Below are 23,613 nucleotides of genomic sequence, written 5' to 3'. Positions count from 1 at the left end.
ATAAAATGGGCGATTAATTAAGGTTTTAATTCAGTACATAAAGGGAAGATTGGGGAAAATCGAAACTCTAACTACGTTTCTTGATTGTCAAGTAACTTGAATTTTAATTCTTGCTTGTTACTTTTAGTTTAATTTTCAATTCTGAATTTAATCTTATTCAATTATCTTAATCGGTTGTTCAACTTAAGCGTAAATAGCGAATTAGTGCTTCAAATTCTAATCCTCGTGGGAATAATCTCGTACTTAGTACACTGTATTACTTTTACGACCGGTGCACTTGCCGAAATCGCAACAACAAACTTTTTAGCATTTTGGTTATTCATCTATAGTGTCTACTTGATACATGTTTATATTAAGAATAGCCACAAAAGATTATTCAATATCTAAAATCATCCGCGCAAGAGTAACAAAATCTTCCTTAAAGAAAAATAGAACATGCCACTTTGTTGTTTCTCTGTTTTGATTCCAAAGATTCGCGAGTAACATGACAACATTCGATGAATAAAATCTCAATGATATTTGACAACTCCAAGAATATTGTCCCCGATGTTGTATGTGTAGTAAAATCAACACTAATTTCTCTTTCCAGGACTTATTGAGAATGGTTTACCACAAGCAAAAATAAATGTTTCAATAATAACTATGCAAGAACTAAGCACAAAGCAACATAAAGCAATTGATTAACATGGAAAATCTCCTTAGTGAGAGGAGTAAAATCCATGGGACCGATTTTGAAGCCCAACAAACAATAAAGTTGTACCAAAAAACAATTATAGTCAACAAGAGCCCAACAAACAACTCAACAACAAGTTGTACCAAAAAATCAAACATACAAACAAACACAATCTCAGACTGGGCAGTCTGACATGTTGACTGGGTACGTAAAAGTGCTGGATTGTCTAGTGAGTCCAGTGGGTCTCAAACTGGCTTCCATGTGTTCAGACCTAACTCGCTAGGTGTTGTAGCGAGTTAGGTGACATGGTATTCTGGAAAATATTTTTTGCAACGTGGCAGTCCGAATTTTTTGCCAATAACGTGGCAAAAATGCCGTTGTCCCAGCATGTGACGTTGTCATGTGCGCGTTACCTCACCTTTGATTCTGAAATTTTGTTATTATACGAGAAACTGCCCTTTGACCATAATGTTTTGTTCCTTCCATGCTTCTCACGTGTATACAATAAATGAAAGGTTTTATACTTACGATGTAAAGGGAAAAAATTTTACACACCCTTTGATTTTTGTGCTGACATGAGTCTCAAACATGACTTTTTTTAACATATGGGTCACACATGATTTTTTCTAACATATTGGATCCCACATACTTTTTATCTATATTGCATAAAAAAAATCATCTCATTTAGCATTAGAAGTATAAAGCCCATAAATGAAATAAAAGAACAATAATTATTCCTACTTTTCCTTAATTTATTATGCTACCACGAAAACTTAAATCTTCAACTAGCTAGATAGTTTGGAATCGAGCGTTACAACTTTTGGCCATTCTAGAAACAGAAATTGGTTTGGTTTATTATTGGGTAAAAATGGGGAAAAGTACAACAGAAAATGACATGCGTGCAGGGATATTTATTTACATCCCACGTCTGTCCTAATTACAAGAAATCAATTTGAAAGAATTTCAAAATTCCAAGTTGAAAAATATCCATCATAGCCGCGTTAATGCATGAATTCAAATGAATGAAAAGTACCAATGAATTGTACAGAAAATTAATAAGAGGAAAAAACAAAACCAATTAAATAAGGCAAAAGGAAAAAGTTTGCATCTTGATCATGCCATATGCGTCCATATATCAATATCGGTCTATAATGTACATCATCGATCATGACGCTAACCTTTTTCAGAAAATAAAATAAAATAAACGAAATTATCGATTGGCAATTGTTGAAATAAAGAAAAAACAACAAAAAGTATATGCTAAGGAACACTTAAAAATAAAGAAAAAATTGTCCGCATGCCAATTATTAAAGAATAGAAAAGCACTGTTATTTACTTGGAGAGTTGGAGCTATGTAGGGGAGGTGAAATGAGAAGAGGTACATCTTCGATTATTAATTATTTGAGAACACCTCTTTTTAGTGAATTCGTTGGATTGTGAGATTATATTTTTAAGCAGACAATAATATCGTATTTGGAAGTGTCGAGATATGTTACGGGAGACTTGAAATTCTTTGGGATTGATCATGTTGCTTAATTAATATTACTTGATTAATATCTTAATTATTTTTATAAATAGTTCATTTCGGAAATCTTTAACTTTTAATTGGTAAATACTTTTTACCCATACACTTGTATATGAAATCAGTACAAACGAAAATTTAATTCCACGTCTTTGTAATCGACCATGCATAAAAAAACATTATTAATTGAGTCAACTTACAGTTTTAATCAATTAATGTCTTAATATATGGTCACAAAATTTAATGTATGTACCAATGTAAGAGTTAGTATGTTTTTATGAACTAACATATTGAATACTATGTATAACGTGACTAATAAGGATAACTATTAATTTTAAATTAACTTTATTTTTTATTTTTTTGAATCAATTAACTTTATTTTAATATACTAGTAAAAAGAGAATAATTCAAAGGTGTAATTAAGATAATAGTTGTTATTGAAAATTGAAACAAATAAATATAGTTACAAAAATTCAGTCAGTTTTAAATTGGTTTACTATTTTGATTTGCTTCCAGACTTTGCTCAATTTAAATGCATAATTATAGTTAATTACGAGACGTGTGATTCAGTTTTTACAAAAGTCTTACTTGGGGATATAGGCTATAGCAATGTTCTATGACATCATAAAATATCCAATAAAATATATGGCATCTCATTCCATTCTACCGTATTCCATTCATTTTCATTTCATCCCTCATTATATATCTAAGCAAATCTTAATTTTTTATTTTTTTGATAACAAGCAAAGCTTAATTTAACTAACATCATACTTTACTATTATGCTTAAAAAAAATTCAGAGGTTTATGTCCGCACTTGCAGGACAAAGGCAACCAAGCAGGTCCGCCACTGAAGATAATTATTATCTCCTACAAACTCATTTATGCAGGTGGAGTTCACTTTTATGGGGAGAGAAAAAAAAAAGTAAAGTGAGATTCATATTGAATATATACAGAAAATAAATTCTTTCTTATGTAATAAATCCTTGATTTAAATCCACTAAATCATTTAATACAAACTCGCATGCAGGGATATCTCAAACAAAGGAACCCAAAGTGAGACCCATATTGAATATATACAGGAAATAAATTCTTTCTTATGTAACATAAGAATAATAAATTCTTAATTTAAATCCACTAAATCATTTAATACAAACTCGCAGGATATCCCAAACAAAGGAACCCTCCTTAGTCCTTCCTTCTCCTTCAAGAAAAGGACATTTAAATCATGAGCAATCTCAACAACTGAAAAATGTACAAGTGTGTGTAACACTTCTGTATCGTAACCTAGTAAGGACATTTGTACAAAACTTAATACGGGCACATAAAGCCTAACTGTAAACAGAAACATTAATAATAGTTTCAAATCAGAATATTAGCCCATTTTTACATTCTTAGCCCAAAAAATCAGGCAATGGGACTCACATATCATAAAGTGTAGACCCAAATTGACTAGGGAAACTAGGCCGAATGCGTCCAGGATGGTGGATCCATCACATCACAGGGATCTGATTTCTAAAAAACAGCAATAAAATTTCAGAAGCTTCAAAGCAAAAACAACTATATGAAATGAAAATTGGGAAAAATGTTTATCTTTTTAAATGACACAATTTATATTTTTTTACTTTCATAAAGAAGTGGGACCCACATCTTTATTTTTTTTGTCAACTCTATCTCCTCCTTTATCTATCTCTTTATCTCTCTTAAAATGACACCACTTTACATCCTTTAAAGTGACACATACTTTACCCATAATATATACTTACAATAAGGCCAAGAACTACAATCACATAACCGCTCAAACAATGTTTCAATTAACATGGCCTTAACTTTGTTATAATGAAATTCACATTACATATCTAAATAGAGAACCATAAAATTTTGTAAGGATACGAAATTAAAAGATTATTTTTTATAAGTTAAAATTATTTATAATATAAAAAAATATTCATAACTAAAAGCTTGTATGAATTTAAAGGGACGAATTGTTCACCCTAATTCCTTACCGCTCCGCCATTATTCGCAGCTTAAGGTTTGGGATAATTACTTTTTTTTCTTTTTCTTCGTAGTCTCTAATCCAAACAAACTCTTAAATGTTTGAAAATAATTTAGGAGACTTGAAAATAAATATTTTTATAAAAGATTTGTAGACTCTTTGCATTTGATGTTGCTTGATTATATTAATTGATTAATGTTTTTTTCCTATAAATAATTGATTTAGGAAATTATTTAAATTTTAAATGATAAATGCCTTTTACTCATGCATATGTCGCAGACTGGGTACAAGCCGGAATAGATTTCAGGTTCTTGTAATTAGGGTGTGCATGACAATTTTTTTGAATTTTTTTTTTATTTCTGTTTCCGGAAACATAAATAGATAGAAAACTCGTTTGGTAAAATTGATTTATTTTTTTTTCCCCGGGATGAACAAGTTTAATTTTTGTACTAGAGAGCAGAAAAAAGAATCAATTTTTTTTTGCTTTTTTGTTCTCGGGCACAAAATGAGAAACACTCGTTTCTCTCAATCACTCTCCACCTCTACCATCATTACCACCACCACAATCATATCGACACGACCGCCGCCATTGTCGTACCACTAGTGACGTCGTCACCACCTCCCACCACCACGATGTCACCGCCACCATCACCACCACCTCCACCATCACTGCCACCATGTCACCGTCACCGTCACCACCACCACAACTACCACCGCCGCCACCACCACCACTATCACCATCACCGTCACCACCACTACCGCCATCAACCTCCACCACCATTATCGCAACCACCGTCACCACCACCGTCACCAACCACCACCACCATCGTCACAACCACTACCGTCACCATCATTGCCGCCGCCACCAACCACCACCACCCTCGCCACTACCATCACCACGCCATCGCCACCACTACCACCACTGTCGCCTACCACTACCACTACAATCGCCACCACTACCATGATGGCATCACAACCACCATCACCATGCAACCGCTACCATTGTCGCCGCGACCAACGCCACCATGATGGCATCACAACCACCATCACCATGCAACCGCTACCATTGTCGCCGCGACCAACGCCACCATGATGGCATCACAACCACCATCACCATGCCACCGCTACCATTGTCACCTTCACCGTCACCAACCACAACCGCTATCATCATTGTCGCAGTCACTGTCGTCACCTCTACCACCACAATCTTTACCACTACCGCCACCGCCGTCACTATTACCACCACCATCGCCGCAGCCACTGCCGTCACCACCACCATAACCACACCATATGGAAAAGAAAGTGATGATCTGAAATTTTTTTATATTTAATAGTAATTATTTTTATTATATTATTTGTTGTGTTATCAAACATAATTCTCATTCTTGAAACAAAAATAGAATATGTTATCAAACGCATTTTTTTTTTTTTCAGAAACTTTTCCAAGGCACATAAATAGAAAAGAATTGCTTTTTTTTAGAAATAGTGTTAGGAAATAAAATGGTTATGATACACACCCTATTATTAAGGACTTTTCAAGTAAGTTAGTTGACAACTTCAATCGATTAATATCCTAATTATCGAATAAATAATTTTTTTTGTAATAAAGTACAAGCACCCACGTGTATGAATGTTTAATTCTAAAATTACTTTATTTAATCTATTTGTTTTAAAAAAAAATCAAAGCTATCATAATTATTATTGATGAAATGAGTAAAAATATAGTTGAAAATTTTGGTCAGTTTTAAATTGTTTTTATAAATTTGATTGGATGTGCAACCTATGCTCGCTTTAAATGCATAATTATAATTAATTATGAGATGTCACTCAATTAACAACATAATTTTTATATGTGCGAATTTATTTATCTTAGAGGATACCATATTCATCGTCTCTTTATTCTTATAATATTTTATAATCATTTTTATAATTATTATATAAAATATTGTTAATTTTCTTATCTCTAATTTGATTTTGATATAGCGATAATAAAATAATTATAAAAACAGGTTATAAATAAAAAAGATGATAAGTATAACTTGTATATACGTATAATTTCTTTGTCCTTATCACTATACTAAAATCAAATTGATGATAATAAAATTGTATCCAGTCTGAGAAATTAATTTAATTTTGATCTAACGATAATAAAATAATTACGAGAAATTATAAATATAACCTCATTCTAATGAAGGAGGTTATAACATTTTTATCCATGCAATTATTTTTCTTATGATTAGATCAAAACAAAATAATGATAACAAAATAACGAGTTTTTGATTTGATTTTAATTTTGATTTAACAATAACCAAATAATTATAAGAGATTGTATAATAAAAAAAGATGTAAGTATATAGGTGTTGAAAATTTAAAATCAATGGTTGAAAAAGAGAAAAAAATTAATCGTTGGAATTATTATTATAGACTAATCACTCTTACTACCTGTTTAGTTATTATTGAAATCAATGGTTGAAAAAGAAAAAAATTAGTCGTTATTGATTACAAATTAATCTAATAATAACCAAACGAATAATAAAAGTAATAAGCTTAAAAAGGTGATAAATAAATTATCCCATACTCTTATGATTAGGGGTGTAAATGGGCTGGGCTGGGCTGGGCTTTGGCCATCCTGGCCCAAGCCTACGTCAAAAAAAATTCAGCCTATCTGGCCTACTGGCCTATTAAAGGCTTTATTTGTAGGCCAAGCTCGGCCCATTTTCAAAAATAAGAAAGCCCGACATGGCCTACAGGCCTTGTAGGCCTCCCACTATATATACTAAGCAAAAAAAATAATTGTTGATATCAAAAAAAAAATAATAATAATAATTGTATAGAGCAAAGAAAGCTCCATTCATGCATGCACTAATACTTCTCATAAGAAAAAAATGACAAACAAGAAAGAGTCAACATACTACCTCAGCTCTAGAATGTATATCATAGAGGAATAGAGTCAAAGAAATGGGAAAAATATGAAAAATACAATTACTGGATGCTGAAATAAAGTCTACAAGAGAATGTCATTCATTTAAAAATCTTTAAATCACCATCAAGATAAGGGAAATAAGAGTATTATTGAAAGATTTTCATCAGCAACATCATAATCCAGCAAGGTACCCATTGCTCTATGGTATTAAGCTGCAACAACATGTAAAATTTGGAGACATTAGACAAGTTTTCCTTTCATAGAATAAAATAGCACAAAAAGTAAGAGATATTAGTATTTGGTACTTTGTGTCTTTGCCACATAAAATAAATATTATTTTATTATTTTATTTTAATAAATTAAATAGGCCAGCCTACAAGGCTGTAGGCCGGGCTTGACAAAATTGGCCTATGGCCTATTTATTAAAAAATCTTTTTTATAAGCCTAAGCCTACTCTATTTTTCTGAAAGGCCGGGCCTGGGCTGGGCTCAATGTAGGCCGGGCCGTAGGCTGGGCTGGGCCAGCCTGGCCCATTTACACCCCTACTTATGATGCTAAAGACTTAGTCAACTGATATGACTTAATTATTAGTCACAAGTTCAAGTCTTGGATATCCAATTATATTAAAAATTGGCAGCAAAAACTTTGTCACCTGTATAATTTTGCCTCACTTGTCTAACAATTGAGGTGATAAAAAATTAGTGGAGTATTCCACAAAAAAAATAAAAAATTTAGTGGAGAATCACGTGCTAAAGTTAGAAAAAATAATTCATTTAACTATAATTAATCTTGCCATTCCTTTATTTTATGATTAATATCACTGGATTATATTATACTTTTTCTTTTACTCTCGTGAATGAGGAAGGTTGATAAATGGAAATAAAAAAAATGTATGTTTATATAGTAAGAGACTAAATAACTGAGGAAAAATAAATAGAAACTTGTATCCGTGGTCCAAAATCCAAATTGTCCAATGTCTCACCTGGATCCACCTTACCCAGCTTTTCATTCTGACAAATTCCCTGTACGAGAAATTGCATTAAATACACTTGAATCCCATCTTTTAAATCTATCTTTTTCATTATTATTATTTGTACTTATTTCTAGGGGTGTTAACAGGTCGAGTAGTGGTGAGCTTTGATCGTAAAAGGTTAAGTTTGTGTTTAAATGTCTGACCAAACCTGTTACCTGTTATAAATATAATTATCGGCCCGTGGTCTTACTTATTTTCAAAAAATAAAAGTTTGGTTTAGCCTGTTTAAAAAAAATAAGACAACAAAAATTTATCCAAACAGAATATATAATCAACAACACTAGTAATTTCGTAAATATTCATAAATTCAATGTATATCAAAACAGTATAATATAGAACAAAATTATTCAAAAAATATGTTTAACTAATAAAATAAGATGAAATAGATTGAGGAGAAAGAGAAAGTTATTACAAGTAGTATAAAAAAAATAAAAAAAAGATAATATACTAAGCCAGCGTGAGAGGCTCTAAATACCGAGTTTTTAAAGTGGAACCTAAATAACAACTAATGTTAGACATGTAAGCTCGTGCCTTTAACGGACAGAGCAAAAAACTCCTTGAGAGGCCCTACTCCGTTCAGCACCCCTACTTACTTCTAAAAATCCAAAAACCAAGGGTCTGCTTGATAACTGTTTTGTAAAACAGTTATTTGTTTTTAAAAACAAAAAAATAAAAAAACTTGTTTGACAACACTGTTTTCACGCTTCTTGTTTTTAAAATCGTTTCTGTTTTGTTGTTTTAGAAACAGAAAAAGTAAAACAGCTCCAGGGTGTTTTCGCTTCGTTGTTTTCTGCTTTCTTATTTTGTGCGGTGGCTTTTTTGTAATTAAGGAGATTCATTAATGGTATTTTGGTAATTAAATTGATTTTTATTTTATTTTAAATTATTTTGCAGTGACAATTTTGTAAACATGAGGATTTATTAATGACATTTTTGTAAATAATTACAACTTCTTTATAACTTTAAAACTAACCATATTCAAACAAGTTTTATTATTTTTTTACTCTCAAAATCAGTTTTCAAATTTCATTCTCAAAACGGTTTTTAAAAACAAAAAAACAAAAACACATTCAAACACACCCCAAGTGTTTTTTCCTCAACTCACGATCTTTCGAGAACCCTATTTTCCACTGTTGTCAAACCCGGCCCGACCCGGCCGGGTTGACCCGGAACCCGGTGAACCAGTCATCAGACCGGTTCGGGTTAAGCATTGGACCGCTCATGCATCGACCCGGTCAAAACCCGGACAAACCCGGCCAAACCCGGTGACCCGATCGGGTCATGCATTTAAAAAAAAAAAACCAAAATTGTTTCATCTTATAAAAAAATGTAAAACTCATTTTAACAACTTTTTATAATTTTATTTGCAAGTATACTCTTCTACAATGACCTCTTAGTTTCCAATACTAAAGCAATTTGTGGAATAATAAATTAGAGAATGTGACATATGTCATTTTAATGTAGTTGAATTTGAAAAATATGAGTTCAATGTCATTAAGAGGTATGTTTATAGAGATTCTGAGTTGCCATTTAAATTGACATAATAATAGCATGCACTTTTATTTATTTATACTTCATTTTTTTAACTTATTTAGTGAACCTTGTTTAATTTATTTTAGATATGAAAGATATAATTGAATTTATATGTTCATATTTTTATATTTTTATATATCTATATATATATATATCCGGCACAACCGTTCCGACCATTATCCTATTACCCCCACCGGGTTTAACAACACTGCTATTTTCTCTCTGATCACACAAAATCACATTCACTTTCTTCCTCCGAAGCTGCTCGGAAGGATCGAGCATTTTCAATTTCGGTGAATGAATTCAATTAAGCTCAATTTCGAGGTCTGATTCTACGACCATGTGGTATTCCTTCTGGAGATCCAGAGATCGTTTCTCCTTGGATCAACTCAGGTCACTCAACCTTTCCTCCACGCTTCATTTCATTCAAATTCGCTAAAATTATCAATTGCGCATTCTGAATTTCGAAAAATATTGGGTAACTAATACAGCAAGCCGTTTATTGTAGATATCTTCTAGAACCTTAGTTCACTCCTAGTTGAAAGAAACTCGTTTAATAAATAATTGATTATTGTCCCGCTGCGTTGTTGTTTGCAGGTACTTAACTGATCAATTGACAAAAGTTCATATTGTTAATGAGGTTAATAAGGTAATATGATTACCCCATTTTAGCTTAAAACTTTCTTTGATTTGTTTGTTCTTCACGGTTTTCCCAATTTTCTCAATTGTGTTGTGTGTGGAAGGATTTTGTTATTGAGGCACTGAGATCAATTGCGGAGCTGATAACATATGGTGACCAACATGACCCAAGCTTTTTTGAGTGAGATTCCTTAGTGCTTATGTTCCTTAGTATAATTTTTTGTCGTGCTGGAAGTTTATTGTATCCTGTCCTGGCTTGTGGCAGATTCTTCATGGAAAAGCAAGTCATGGGCGAATTTATGCGTATTCTAGAACTTAGCAGGACTGTAAACGTTCCACTTCAGTTGTTGCAAACTCTGAGCATCATGGTCCAGAACTTAAAAAGTGAACATGCTATATGTAGGTTGATTATCAAATGCTGTTCCCTGTTCAGCAGTTTCTTACTTTCTTTAGTTTCTTAATGAGATATAATAATGTTGATGGGTTAATAATCTTCTTTAATGAAATTTTGACAGACTATATGTTTGGTAATGAACATATGAACTACCTGATAACGTATTCATTTGACTTTCAAAATGAAGAGCTGTTGTCTTACTACATATCCTTTTTAAGGTTCGTTTTAATCTTTAAGTTATTTTGATTATTGAACTGGCAAATGGCGGTTGATGATTACACTGCATAGAATCTCTTTTCAGGGGCCAGTATATTTTGTTGACTTCCCCTTTTCTTTGTATAATATTGCTAATCAGTTCCCTGGCTATATGTCTTTTGGTTTTTGAAGAGCAATAAGTGGAAAATTGAACAAGAATACAATTTCTCTGCTTGTGAAGATTCACGATGTAAGTTTAATGCCCTCATAGTCTTCTTCTTGTTCTGATGATTTGAATTATAGCTCTTAAGGCAGACTTGTGAGGAAGCTTTCATAACTTTTGGCTAGTGGTTATCTTGTTCATGGCATTGGAATTGTAAAGGAGACCAAGATTTAGTGGGGTATTTATAGCTATATGCCCTAGACTTTATAGGGTGGATAAATGATACTGGTTTTTGTACTTTGAGCAGACTTTTATTGAGATTTTATGGTTAATAAAAGGATAAGAAAGGAAGGGGGAGAAAATGAAAGGTAGAAATACAATAAAAACTTGTTTTAGATTTTTCCAAGTGGATGACTTTGACACAGAAGCCTGTTGGAACATTTTTAGTCTGTTTCAATCAAACCTTGTGCGATTCTTATCATATTCATAATTAATCTTTTGTTTCTATCAATTCTTTTTAGTTGATTTTTCATCTTTTGGCTGGGGAGGAGATAATTTGCCTTTGTTTTTGAGATGTCCAAATGTCTTTACTGTATCTTTCTATGCATTTAGGTTGAAGTGGTTTCGTTTCCATTGTATGTTGAGGCCATACGCTTTGCTTTTCATGAGGAGAACATGGTTCGCACTGCTGTACGAGCTATCACCCTTAATGTTTATCATGGTGAGAGTCGTGAGACATTATACTGGCCCTTTCCCGTAGTTTTATTTCCTCCATCGTTTTTCCTTCTTGAACTGAATTTTATGATGAAATTTTTTTGTAATTTTCTAACACATTTGCTGTACAATTTTCAGTTGGAGATGACTCTGTTAATAGATATATAACCAGCGCACCTCACAAAGATTACTTCTCAAACCTGGTTTCATTTTTTAGGAAGCAGAGCGTGGATTTAAATAGACTGGTCTCTAATACACTAATGTAAGCAACTTCTTTTCTCTTTCATAAATTAGCTTAACATTCCCTTTGTCCTGAAAGAGCAATTATGGCTACTGAATACTGAGACAGAAATCCGGGCCCAGATTCAACCTCTACAATTATTGGTGCTGTAGATGAAATTGAGAACAACCTGTACTACTTTAGTGATGTTGTCTCTGCTGGAATTCCTGATGTTGGGAGGCTAATAGCAGATAGCATTCTGATGGTTTTGATATTTCCATTACTTCTTCCTTCCCTGCGGATAGTGATTGATAATGTATGAAACTTCTTTATGGCCTTGTCAGTTTCACTTTGATCCACTGTTGTCTTTATTCAAGGATCTTTGAAAAAATTTCTTAGACAGATTTTGATTCTTATTATGCAACTTGTTCTTATTAATGTTTGGTAGCACATTAATCCAGGACATGCAAAGTGGTGTTGTCACTTCTCTCTACTTACTTTGTTGCATCTTGAGGATAGTCAAAATCAAAGATTTGGCAAATACCATAGCTGCTGCTTTTTTTTATCCCTCAGAGGCCTTTACAAAGAGTTCTGTGGGTAAATTCAATGTCCATATACCTGATCATGGTTTCACATCTGAGTGCCAAGTGTCAGATAATGATAATCTTACCAAGTGTGATACAAGACACTCAATGTTCAATGTTCCATACGCTTCTAGTTCTTTAGGTTTTCATCCAGAAGGTGTTCTCACGCAAAATGATTGTAGCAGTTCAAATTTGTCTATAAGGTAAAAGTCACTTTTTAGCTACAAATTTTAAATTATATTTTTTGTTACATCTTTTAAGTTAGATTTGGAACAGTTCTCTTTTTGTATTTTTGCTTGTCCCTGGAATGGAAACATTAACGAATGTATCATGTCAGCTCAAATCATACTGGCTATACTCAGTTATTCAAGTGAAAATGTGTAATATTGTGTTCTATCAAAGAAAATAAAAATTCCAATTCTTGGCTTCTTGTGTACATCTTTCTGATGATGTTTTAGAATTGAAACATGTTTTAATAAAATAATATTTCTTGGTAACTTTGTTTGTATAGGTTCTAAATCTACTTTTTTGATGTCTTATAATGATGCAGTTGTTCTACTTTAACTTGTCAATTTGAACGTTTTTAATAAGATGTGTTTATGAATTTTTCAGATAACTTCTATGATTTATGCAGGGAGGTTTTGCTTGCATATTTAACAAAAGGAGATGATGCCCAAGTTTTGGGTTCTTGGAGTGTGCTTGCAACTCTGTTGCAAACTAAAGGTTGTATCACTCAATTTTTGTTTGCTTTACCATTGCATCTTTTCCTGTTTACTTACTATATCTACTTCTGTAGAACTTGATGAATCAATGCTAGATGGGCTTGGAATTCTTCCACAACGTCAACAACAAAAGAAACTCTTATTGGTATGCCATATTCTTCCGTTTTGACCTTTTTCATTATGAGAGCATTTTACAGTTGACTTTTGCACACCTTCCTTTGCCTATATGGTAAATTGTTTTGGGGTGGGTTTTGTTAAGAGAGAGAAAAGAGAAGCATATGTTGAAGCCCATGTGCCTCAACTCTTTTTATATTTACATGATACAATGAACTTAGACATAAGAGTACAGGTTTGTAACACTCCCCCTCAAGCTAGAAAATATAAATCATATGCACTATCTATGTTGCAAAGATAACGTATCCAAGGACCTTTTGGAGGTTTGGTGAAAACATCCGCTAGTTGATCATTTGAATTTAACAAGACTTGTGGTGATATCTATAGATTGGATCTATTCTCTGATAAAGGGACAATCTACCTCAATGTTTGGTCCTCTCTTGGAAAATAGGATTGGAGGCATAGTTATCAATCTTGGATAGTGGTTTGTAGTGGCTGACTCCAAAACCGTTATAGCAGGATTGTGGATAGCAGGATGGTCTCTATATTGAAGACTATAGACACAAGTTGAACAAGCTATACTACACCTATATGAATGCTCAAAGCACAAGAAGAGGCTGAGGCTGAGGTGCTCTATGGAGTTGTTTTTTGTGGATGATGCCATGACATTATCAAGGTCTGAATCGGAAGACTCAAAAAAAAAAAAAAAAAAAACACCTTAACAGGCTTCCAACAACATCCAGCCAGCCACCAAACGGAACCATTGCTGTGAAGAGAGAAGGGCTTGGCTGGAAAACGCTGTGAATTGCCATAACAATATCGGTGAGCAGTGGGTATGCGGTGAAAGTTGAAACTCAGGACAGATGAGAGAGAAAGAGCAGTGGCCAATGGCTGAGTCTCAAAAGGTTTTGAACAGAAGGTCTAGGTGATATTCCACACAAACATGGTGGGACTAGGCAGAGATGAGGGGCAAAGAGGGTTCTTTTTCCAATTCTTCACAGGAGCAGTCATGGCAGCCACTATTCCCTGCAATGTAGATTGCAATTGCGGTCACGACAGAGGCTACTCTAAAATGCTACGCAACGGCAGCTAGGTAGCAGCTGGACTTGCAATGATACGCTGCGATAGAGGTGATATGCATGTAACTTGGTTATTGCAAACAAGTATCATGATCTTCCGGATCTAAAGCTTCTTACGAAGTTGCTTTATTCAAATGATGCAAGTGGTGGATGCCATCAGCATTTAAAGATCATACAATTTGAGTATGCCTTTTATCTTAATAAATGAGACTTTTTCTTGAAACTCCTTTAATATATTTTAGGATATGGGTCACAACATTCCAATGACCCTCACATGGGGAATTTAAAAAGTGACTAACTACACAAACTAAAGTACCTGGTTATCAAGGACTTGGGAGATCATGTGGTTAATCAAGTAGCAGTCAGTAGTCACTAAGGGCCCCAGAATCGGAAAGGAACACTACTATGAACAAAGTAGGAGTTTGCAAGTTGTTTCAACAAAGTGAATGCTTTTTTGTTTTGCAACCCCCTATGTTTTTTTATTTTATTTTATTTTAATTTTTTTGTTTTATTTCCCCATTTTTTATGGATGCTGAAAAAAAAAAAGATTACCTGAACCGATCCAAACGAAATTGATTGGGTTGGTTCGGTTCAGGCTGAGCACTGAAAAATCACCTAACCGAAGCAAACCCATCTTGTTCTAATATGCTCGCTGTAGAAATTATTTTCCCCAAAACCCAACCCAATTACATCCCTAATGCAAGCTAAGGGATGAAATTACAATCACCTTGTAGAAAAGTAAGGTGATGAGATAAAATAATGAATGGCTTAGGCTGCCTTGAGTTGCTTGAGAGCTGACTTTCGAGTGAGCTGACATAAGGCTGATTGGATGGTGTAAGCTCACGTGAGTTGTATTCAATATGCCACTTTTTATGATGTTGGTGCAACAGTGTATTGGTGAATGTCAAAGGATAATGTCTCTGAAGGGCACAAAATCCATCGACTTGGCACTTCTTTTCACTTTTAATGAATTTGGTCTATTCTTGATATGTCCTTTGATTGGCTGATTGGCTGATTGGCATGCATATTTGTGAAGCAAGCTTTAGTTGGCGAGGATTCAGGTGAAGAGCAACTATTTTCTTCCAAAAATAGCTTGGCAAGGGATGGCATTAGTAGTGATCTTGATGTCTATCATGAAAAGATAAAGGTTTGCAGTTCCTTCTGCTCTTCAGCAATCATTTCTTTATTTTAATTTTACTGCCAATATTTAGATTTTAGAAGCTCCTTTGCTTGATGGTTGGCTTTCTTCCATTTACCATGTTTCACAGGAGCAGTATGGAGTATCTTTTCAGCCTTCTGATGGGAGAATAAGCCCTCGCGTACATAGATTTCAGGTAATTATTTCTATCTAGTGGAGTCTTGATGAAATACTGCTTTTTTGTGTGTAATAGTTTCTCTATGCCATAGCCACTGATAATTGGTAGGTTCATCTTTTCATCCAAGGTCAACTAGAATACTCAATGATTGTGTATCATGAACCAATTATTCTGAAGCTTAAGCTGTTTGGTGAAGATGCATGAATAATTTTATATTAAACTTCGAACACGCCCTCTCACGCAAGAGTCTTTCGGGTTTGAAGCGTGGACAATGCACAGGTCCACTTACTTTATGCTTAAATCCAACCTTTTATTAGAAGAATGAGGATGATAATGATCGAACTCTAGACCACTTGGTATATGTTATAAACCAACTGGCCTAAAAGTTTGAATGAGGATGATAATGATCGAACTCTAGACCACTTGGTATATGTTATAAACCAACTGGCCTAAAAGTTTAAATTTAAGTGAAGACACATGAATGATTTTATATTATAAGTCTAAAGTTGTGCTTTATGGTTAGTGGATATAGGAGTTCCATGTATAGTTATCAATTCGCTCAATCCCATTTGAACTGTGTTCTGGGATGTACGTTCCAGTTTGCGGTGCGTTTCGGTTCCAATTTGCTGTGGAACCCATACTGGAATGCAACAACTGACGTTCCAGCAATGAAAAGTGAAATATTACTGGCATCATCTCCCTTTTCTTTTTTTAGTATTTAAAGTCCACGCTTTGAAGCTTCTTATACTGTTCGAAATTACTATACTTTAGTACCCTTTTTTTCTGATGAATGGTTTTTCTTTTTTCCATTTTTTCTTAAATTTTGAAAATCACCGTAATTGTAGTTTGTTATGATTTGTGTTTAGTAATTATATATGGTGTGTTTTTCAGGTGATTGATGCATTAGTGATCCTATTTTGTCGCTCTAATATATCTGCAGAGACACTATGGGACGGTGGTTGGCTTTTGCGCCAGTTGATTCCTTACAGTGACTCAGAATTCAACAGCCATCACCTTGAATTACTGAAAGTAAGAACATATTATGAGGCTTTTCTAGCAATATCCACAATAAATTGATGAATTTCTTATGATTGCATAATTTTTACAAATGTATCAAAGTTCACGTATTTGCTTTGTTTAAAGCAACATTTGTGCTTGCTATTGTGGAGATCAAATAATTACTTTATACTTTCCGGGAATATCAGTTCAGTAGACATTTTAAGGAAGCTGAGTAATATGAGAGTTGATACCAATACAAAAATACATAAAAATCTAAAATCCTTTGCAGGTGTTGCCATGGAATCAAAATTTTATTAATACTTTGTTATGCAAATATGCCAATAATTTAATTGATTAATGATCAACTAATACATAAAATATATGGGTATAGAATAGATATGAATTACCATTACCATTTGAGTGACTCCCATTTAATGTGCCTAGAGAATTTCTAAATTCAAAGAAAAGACAGTTATGTTTAGGTCAAAATAATGGAATGGAGAGCTGATACTGAAGAAAATACAAATTGAAACGCACAAAATAGGAAAATAGGAAAAAATCCCTTACCTCCTGGTCTTATTGTCTTTGTAGAAATAATAAATGGGTGGTTTAAAAGATTGTACTTTTTGGTAAAATATGCCTTGTTCAGTCCTCTTCTCTGTTCTACAATAAATTAGTCACATTTGCAACCATGATTGCAGAAATTCATGAATAAGATATGAGAATAGGAAAGAGATGATTTAAATAAAAAAAATGGAAATGCCTCACAGCCCTACTAGTATCATCTGTACTATTTAAATCTCCTAATGCAATTATATCAATTTTCTTCTCTAATACAGGTTTCTTACAAGAATTGTGCTTCTGCTCTTGAAGAGGAAGTTAGAGGTATCTGGCCTGACTTTCTTATCTCTGTTCTCTGTGATGAGTGGAGAAAGTGCAAAAGAGGTGATTTTATATCATATATTGTTCTGCTTGATTGTTGTTGTGTTTGAGAGATTTACTTTTGTGCTTGAACTAGAACATTTTCTACCTGTAGCAATGGAGTCGTCATCTGCTCGAAAAGAGCCAAATTGCATGCTTTTGCCACCACAAAAGCTCTCTTCAGAAGGTAAGCTTGTTCCTGTTTTAACATCCATTTTTCCTTTGGCTGATTGCTGTTATGGACTATGGAGGGAAGAGTAAGGGCCTGTTTAGTGTGACGTATAAGACCTGATAATATAAGTTTATACTATACGTTATGACATTTTCAGTTGTTTGGTGTGACCATCGTATAGTATAAGCTTATACAGCAAAATCCCTTAATACATCAAAACGATGTATAACTTAATCCGGCCTAAGGGTGAGGGATTAGGCCTGATAAGGGATTAATGTATTAACATTGTTGACTAGTGCAATTCTTAAAAATAAATATATTATTTTAATATTAATATATTAAAATAAAAATTAATTTTTCAACATATTAAATTTTAAAAAATTGAATATTTTTATTTTTATAAAAATTAATTTATTTTTTAGACACACTGATCAATAGATTTTTATAAAAATTAATATCATATGATATTTTTTGAAGAATTATACAAATTCTTTATTAAAAGATATTTTTATTAAAAATATTTATTTTTATCCTATATAGTATTTTACAGTGTAAATACTTGATGATATACCTTATACAATATATTGTTTTATACAATACCATGTCAAACGCTGGATAGTATTAAAATTCAATCAGGTCTTATACAATCAAGCCTTATACTATCAGGTCTTATACTATCAGGCCTTATTCTATACTATGCACCAAACATGCCCTAAGAAGGCCTTTAAATGATCTCTCTGTTGTTCCTACAGATGATATTCCAAAAGGATCATCTTTTGCTGCTGGAGAAAGAATGCATGAGTTGGTGAAGGTCTGTGCTTATTCTTTATCCTCCCCCTACCCTGCTTCTTCTTCTTCTTTTTTTGAAGTGCAGTATGGCGTAAAAATGTGAATAATGTGGATTCTCAATTCTGGTTCTTCATGGATTGTGTACCTTTAGATGGTGAAGAGCTTTTCGTTGTCTTTTTCCCCATTTAGGTATTTGTACTGCTGCACCAACTTCAAATATTCACCCTTGGTAGAACTTTATCTGAGCAACCTCCAATTTACCCTCCCGGTGATCTCCCTGCAAATTGTCGTGCCCAGACTTCTGGGCTTGATGTGTCAGGCCCAAAGCCAGGAACTGAAGTCCGCCTTGGTTAGTCATCTGAACTGCAGTTTCTTGTATTCTGTCTGCTGGTTTTAGTGTTTTACTCAAGTTGAGGTTTTTGCTTTGGTGTAGGACAGATAGAAGAGTAAAAAGAAGGAAGAAGAGAATCAGTAGAGGGAAGGAGGGAGGGGTAGAAGGAAAGAGTGGGAGGATAGAAACATCTAGATAGTAATCTCAATTGGACATAGTCTCAGAACCCAACACCGCCATACTTAAGTAGTGAAAACTTGGCAAAATGGGCCAACCCGCCCCGCCCTGCCTTTAACCCGCTAAAATCAGGTGGGGCAGGTTGACCCACATAAAAAATAAAATATTAAAAAAAATATGGCGAAATCTTTTCTTATGTTGTAGGCAATTTTTTCTCTCATGTCTTAGAAACATTGTTATGGTGGATCTCATCATTTTCTTGAAAACAAAAAGAAAAACTTAAAGAAAAAAAAAATCATTGTGAGATAACAGGAGATGACTTCTCCCCAACTACAGGAGAAAATCATCTCCCAAAAAATATATATATATATTCAATACTAATCTTTTATTTCTAATCTCTAAATCCAAATATTCCTCAAGTTTGAAACAAGCGTCAAGCAATAAGCCAATGACAAAAGGATGATTTAAGCCAATAATTTTATTTAACATAGCCACACAAGCTACGATTGAAAATTAATTAATAATTCTAGTGTTATTATATAACAAAAGAATGACATCAAACATGTGAATACATGCAAATAAACACATCATTGCATCGTGTAACTAGGATTTTATATGCATCTAGTTGGATTTGTATAAATACCAACATTAAAATCTAAAAACAGGCTCAAGCTTCTTTTTTTTTGTGTTAATATTTTTTTTTGCTAAAGCAAAAGCGAATAAAAAATAACCTTTTCAATGAAACATGTTAGAGAATAATATAAATTATTAAAAAGGCCCTAACCCAACACCTTAAGATTTTGGGATGAAGTAGTTCTTTAGATGGTATCAGAGCTTCAGTGACTATAAGGTCAAGAGTTCGATCCTCACCGCCCCCAATTGTGGAATTAAATAAGCATAAGGTAAAACAAAAAAAAATAAAAATGGACCTATGCAATATTCACGTTTCAAGCCCAAAGGGCTCTTGCGTGAGGTGGTGTGTTAGAGAATAATATAAATCATTAAAAAGGCTCTAACCCAACACCTTAAGGTTTTTTGATGAAGTGAGTCTTTACAAAACAATAGCATTATGGCCCTAAAAGAATTTTTTTTGTCTTACATAATAGCCATTGACACAAACCAAGCCATCATCTAACATTTAACATTTTGAAACAAATTAAAAATAAAAATGATAACCCGTGGGTTGATATGCTCCTAACCCGCTATATGTGGGGCGGGTTGTGTTGGGTTGGCGGGTTGAAATATACAACCTAACCAGCTCTGTATTGATGGGTTGACCCATTATGTTCAACCCGCTTTGCCAAGTCTTTAATAGTCAAACCCAACCAATGGTAATAAATACCCAACTTTATATCAAAGTGACAAACTAATGATTGACAACAAAGAAATCTGGTTAAGACATTGTCATGAGTTGCCTGTTTTGAAGTTTCTACAACGGCCATTGGTCACACATGAAAGGATTTTTCTCTCATCTATGCTTGCAAAGCTCGAGCGCAAGCCTTAGAGCAATGATAAGGTTGCTTCTTGTGACCGAAAGGTTACGGGTTCGAGTCTAAGAAACAACCTCTTTCTAACAATTTAAGGGTCAGATTTCGTACAATCGATCCTCACCCCTACCCTTGCAAGTTGGGTAGCCTTGTGTGTGTCAGGGTTTGCCTTATACTTGCAAAGCTTGGGTCAATCTATAGTGAATGCAGGAACTGATTATGTTTTTGTTTAGTGCAAGACCAATGAGCTTTGGGAGATTAAGAATAATTTAAAATGTGATGTGTCATGATCACAGATTAATAGGTTTACATGAATTGCATATATTAATTTCTGACAATAATTCTATAAGCCTGACAGCAGGCATCAAATGAACTAATTCTCCTATTTGAAATGTCGGAGTCTTCTAAATAATAATTTATTATGTGGTTCTTTTTTATTGTATATGTATACAGTGGTTTTCATCTGCTAGGTTCTATGTTATATTTAATTTCTTTCTGGCCAATAGAGGAAGCCTGCATGTTTCTTAAGTCAGCAATTTGCAGTTGTTAGACCCATTATTTCCTATTTTTGAGGGGGTCTTTTTTAGTCATTTTTTCTTTCTTATTTATTTTTCCTTAATCTTTTCTTGTTTATTATTTGGGTTCATCAACTGCCGATCCCAATTAATTTGGGATAAAGGTAATATTGATGTTGGATGTTCTCTTATTTTGCCTTTTGTAGGTAATGCTGTGCCTTGTAGAATTGCTTTCGAGAGAGGAAAAGAATGTCATTTTTGCTTTCTAGCAATCTCTTTAGGAATATGTGGGTGGCTTGTTCTTGCAGAAGAATTGCCACTGAAGAAGTCCTACGGAGTCGTTCGGATTGCTGCACCTTTGCCTGGGTGCAATGTATGTATAGATGTCCTCTATCTTTTCATCTTAATCTTGAGTCGAGTCATTTGGTAAGCTGACAATTATGGTTTAAAATCATTTGGAAAAAGTACAAAAGAAAAAAATATTTCTCGGAAAATTTGTTTTCAGCTTAGGAATGAATAACCCTCATTTGGTTGATGAGTAACTTATTATTGACTTGATTACCTACTTGGATGGCTGTTGTTCTAAACTGGAAATATTTTGCCAACAATTCTTTTATATGATTTTCTCGATTAATATTTTATAATTTTCTCAAAAGTGATTTGTTGGTTAAGATACAGAACCAAACAATGTAATGTATTTTGAAAAGTTGTGTTATAATTATTTTAACTCTGATTATTCAGTATATAATAATCTTACGATCAATATATGTCCCCATTTTTTAGCCCAAGATTGATGATAAAAATTCAACATGGCTACACTTGCGGATCCGGTCATCCTCTTTACCCTTTTTGGATGCTGCCAAAGTCAATGACTATGGGAAACTGAACACAAAAACTTTGGTAGATGGAAGATGGACATTGGCGTTCAGGGATGAGGAGTCTTGCAAGTCTGCTTTATTCATGATTGTTGAAGAGATCAATTTTCTGAGTGATGAGGTTCATAGAAGACTAAAACCTTTGCTCAACCTTGAAACTGCAATAGATTTATCAAGCTCGTCTGTATATGCTGCAGGGGATTCATCTTCGTATAGAACACCTCCCAATTCATTTTAAGTTATTTGGCATGGTTTACCATATTAGGTTGGAGAATATTTTTAGTGGTCCAAGACCACCAAGTTGAATGATCCCTTTTCCAAATGTGGAAATTTTTTAGGGATATAGATGGAAAGATAAATGAAAAAAATGAGTAGAGTGGAATTTTTTTTTCCACATTTGGAAGAGGGACCACCCAACTTTGTATATGCTCCCAAAATATTAAGTCTCAGATACCATTTTGTAAATGCTCCCAAAATACATACCAGATTTTAGATTACCAGTTGTGGTTAGTGTCATTTTATTTTTTATTTTTTTTGTATATATTAGCTTTTCGTTGACCATATCTGTAAGTTTACCCGTTGCTATCATTTTTTAGCAGCTCTAACCGTTGCGCCGTATCAGTTTTTCCTATTACATTGTTAGTTCTGCACAAACGTAAATCTGAGGGAACCTCCTAAAGAAAGCTTTGCCTCCTTTTTCGTTCCTTTCCTTTTTCTTTTTTGTAACTAAGGTTTTTATTTTGTATAAGTGTGTAGTTAATTAGTGATGCTTATTATATGGACTAAGGAAAGCGTTTTCTTTCTTTTCCCATTGTCCTCAGCCGTTGTCTTATCTTGGGCACTGTGTTAATACTGATTAACTGAATCTCTTGTTGCAGTTATTCCCTTATTTTGATAATGTCTTCGTCGCCATTTGTATTTTGCCTTAAAAGAGGATAACTTCTAATGTTGAGAATCAATTCTATCGTCAGTACTAAGGATTTTGAAACATGCCATGTGCAACAACTTCAAGAATAGGTTGTCTTCAAACGTCAATGTAACATTAAATAGTGTTCATGTTTTGCACGTCATAAAAGCAACTTCACCAAAGAGTCAAACCTTTTTTTTGTTACCATTGTTCATGTTACGAGTCAGTCAGCTTGTATTAATTGCCATTGTTCTCGTACTGAATCTTGCTCACGATATTGATGGTCAACAACTCCTAAATAATTTTTTAAGATCACTGTTCTCTCCGGTATATATGAAAGCGTGCCTCAGATTCATCTATTCTGCCGCCTAATGCCTATTGTCTCCTGTATACCACTGCACCATACCCTTCTTTTTAAAATGTGACTGGAGAGATTTCAATCAACGCCATTACTAGGTAGAAGAAATGGGGTTAAACTGGATTCACTAAATTTTGATTGAACCCACGTAAATTCTTTAGGTGTGCGTGTGACTCCTAATTTGCACACAACTTAGTTACATAAACGTTATTCAACTGTTAAGATCATAAACACCTTTAATTTCATAAAACAATTTCATTAATC

General features: G+C 33.7%; 1 protein-coding gene across 1 annotated transcript; it reads left to right on the top strand.

Annotated features, from left to right (window-relative positions):
* Positions 1-9,879: 9,879 nt before the first annotated feature.
* LOC133305382 (protein TRANSPARENT TESTA 9) lies at positions 9,880-22,729 on the top strand. The gene is made up of 21 exons (XM_061505592.1): positions 9,880-10,071; positions 10,276-10,327; positions 10,422-10,498; positions 10,583-10,716; positions 10,833-10,929; positions 11,099-11,160; positions 11,689-11,790; positions 11,922-12,045; positions 12,133-12,319; positions 12,465-12,790; positions 13,222-13,310; positions 13,384-13,454; positions 15,539-15,649; positions 15,771-15,836; positions 16,710-16,890; positions 17,655-17,762; positions 17,854-17,925; positions 18,663-18,721; positions 18,889-19,048; positions 21,416-21,582; positions 21,993-22,729. The coding sequence occupies exons 1-21, from the start codon at positions 10,019-10,021 to the stop codon at positions 22,320-22,322; spliced, it is 2,628 nt and encodes an 875-aa protein (XP_061361576.1). The 5' UTR covers positions 9,880-10,018; the 3' UTR covers positions 22,323-22,729.
* Positions 22,730-23,613: the final 884 nt, after the last annotated feature.

The sequence above is a fragment of the Gastrolobium bilobum genome, unplaced genomic scaffold (genome assembly GCF_033153095.1).
Source record: "Gastrolobium bilobum isolate Gb01-03AN ecotype WA unplaced genomic scaffold, APGP_CSIRO_Gbil_v1 utg1221, whole genome shotgun sequence".
NCBI lineage: Eukaryota > Viridiplantae > Streptophyta > Magnoliopsida > Fabales > Fabaceae > Gastrolobium > Gastrolobium bilobum.
The sequence above is the reverse complement of the archived record's forward strand: the minus strand, read 5'-3'. Positions and strand labels throughout refer to the sequence as shown.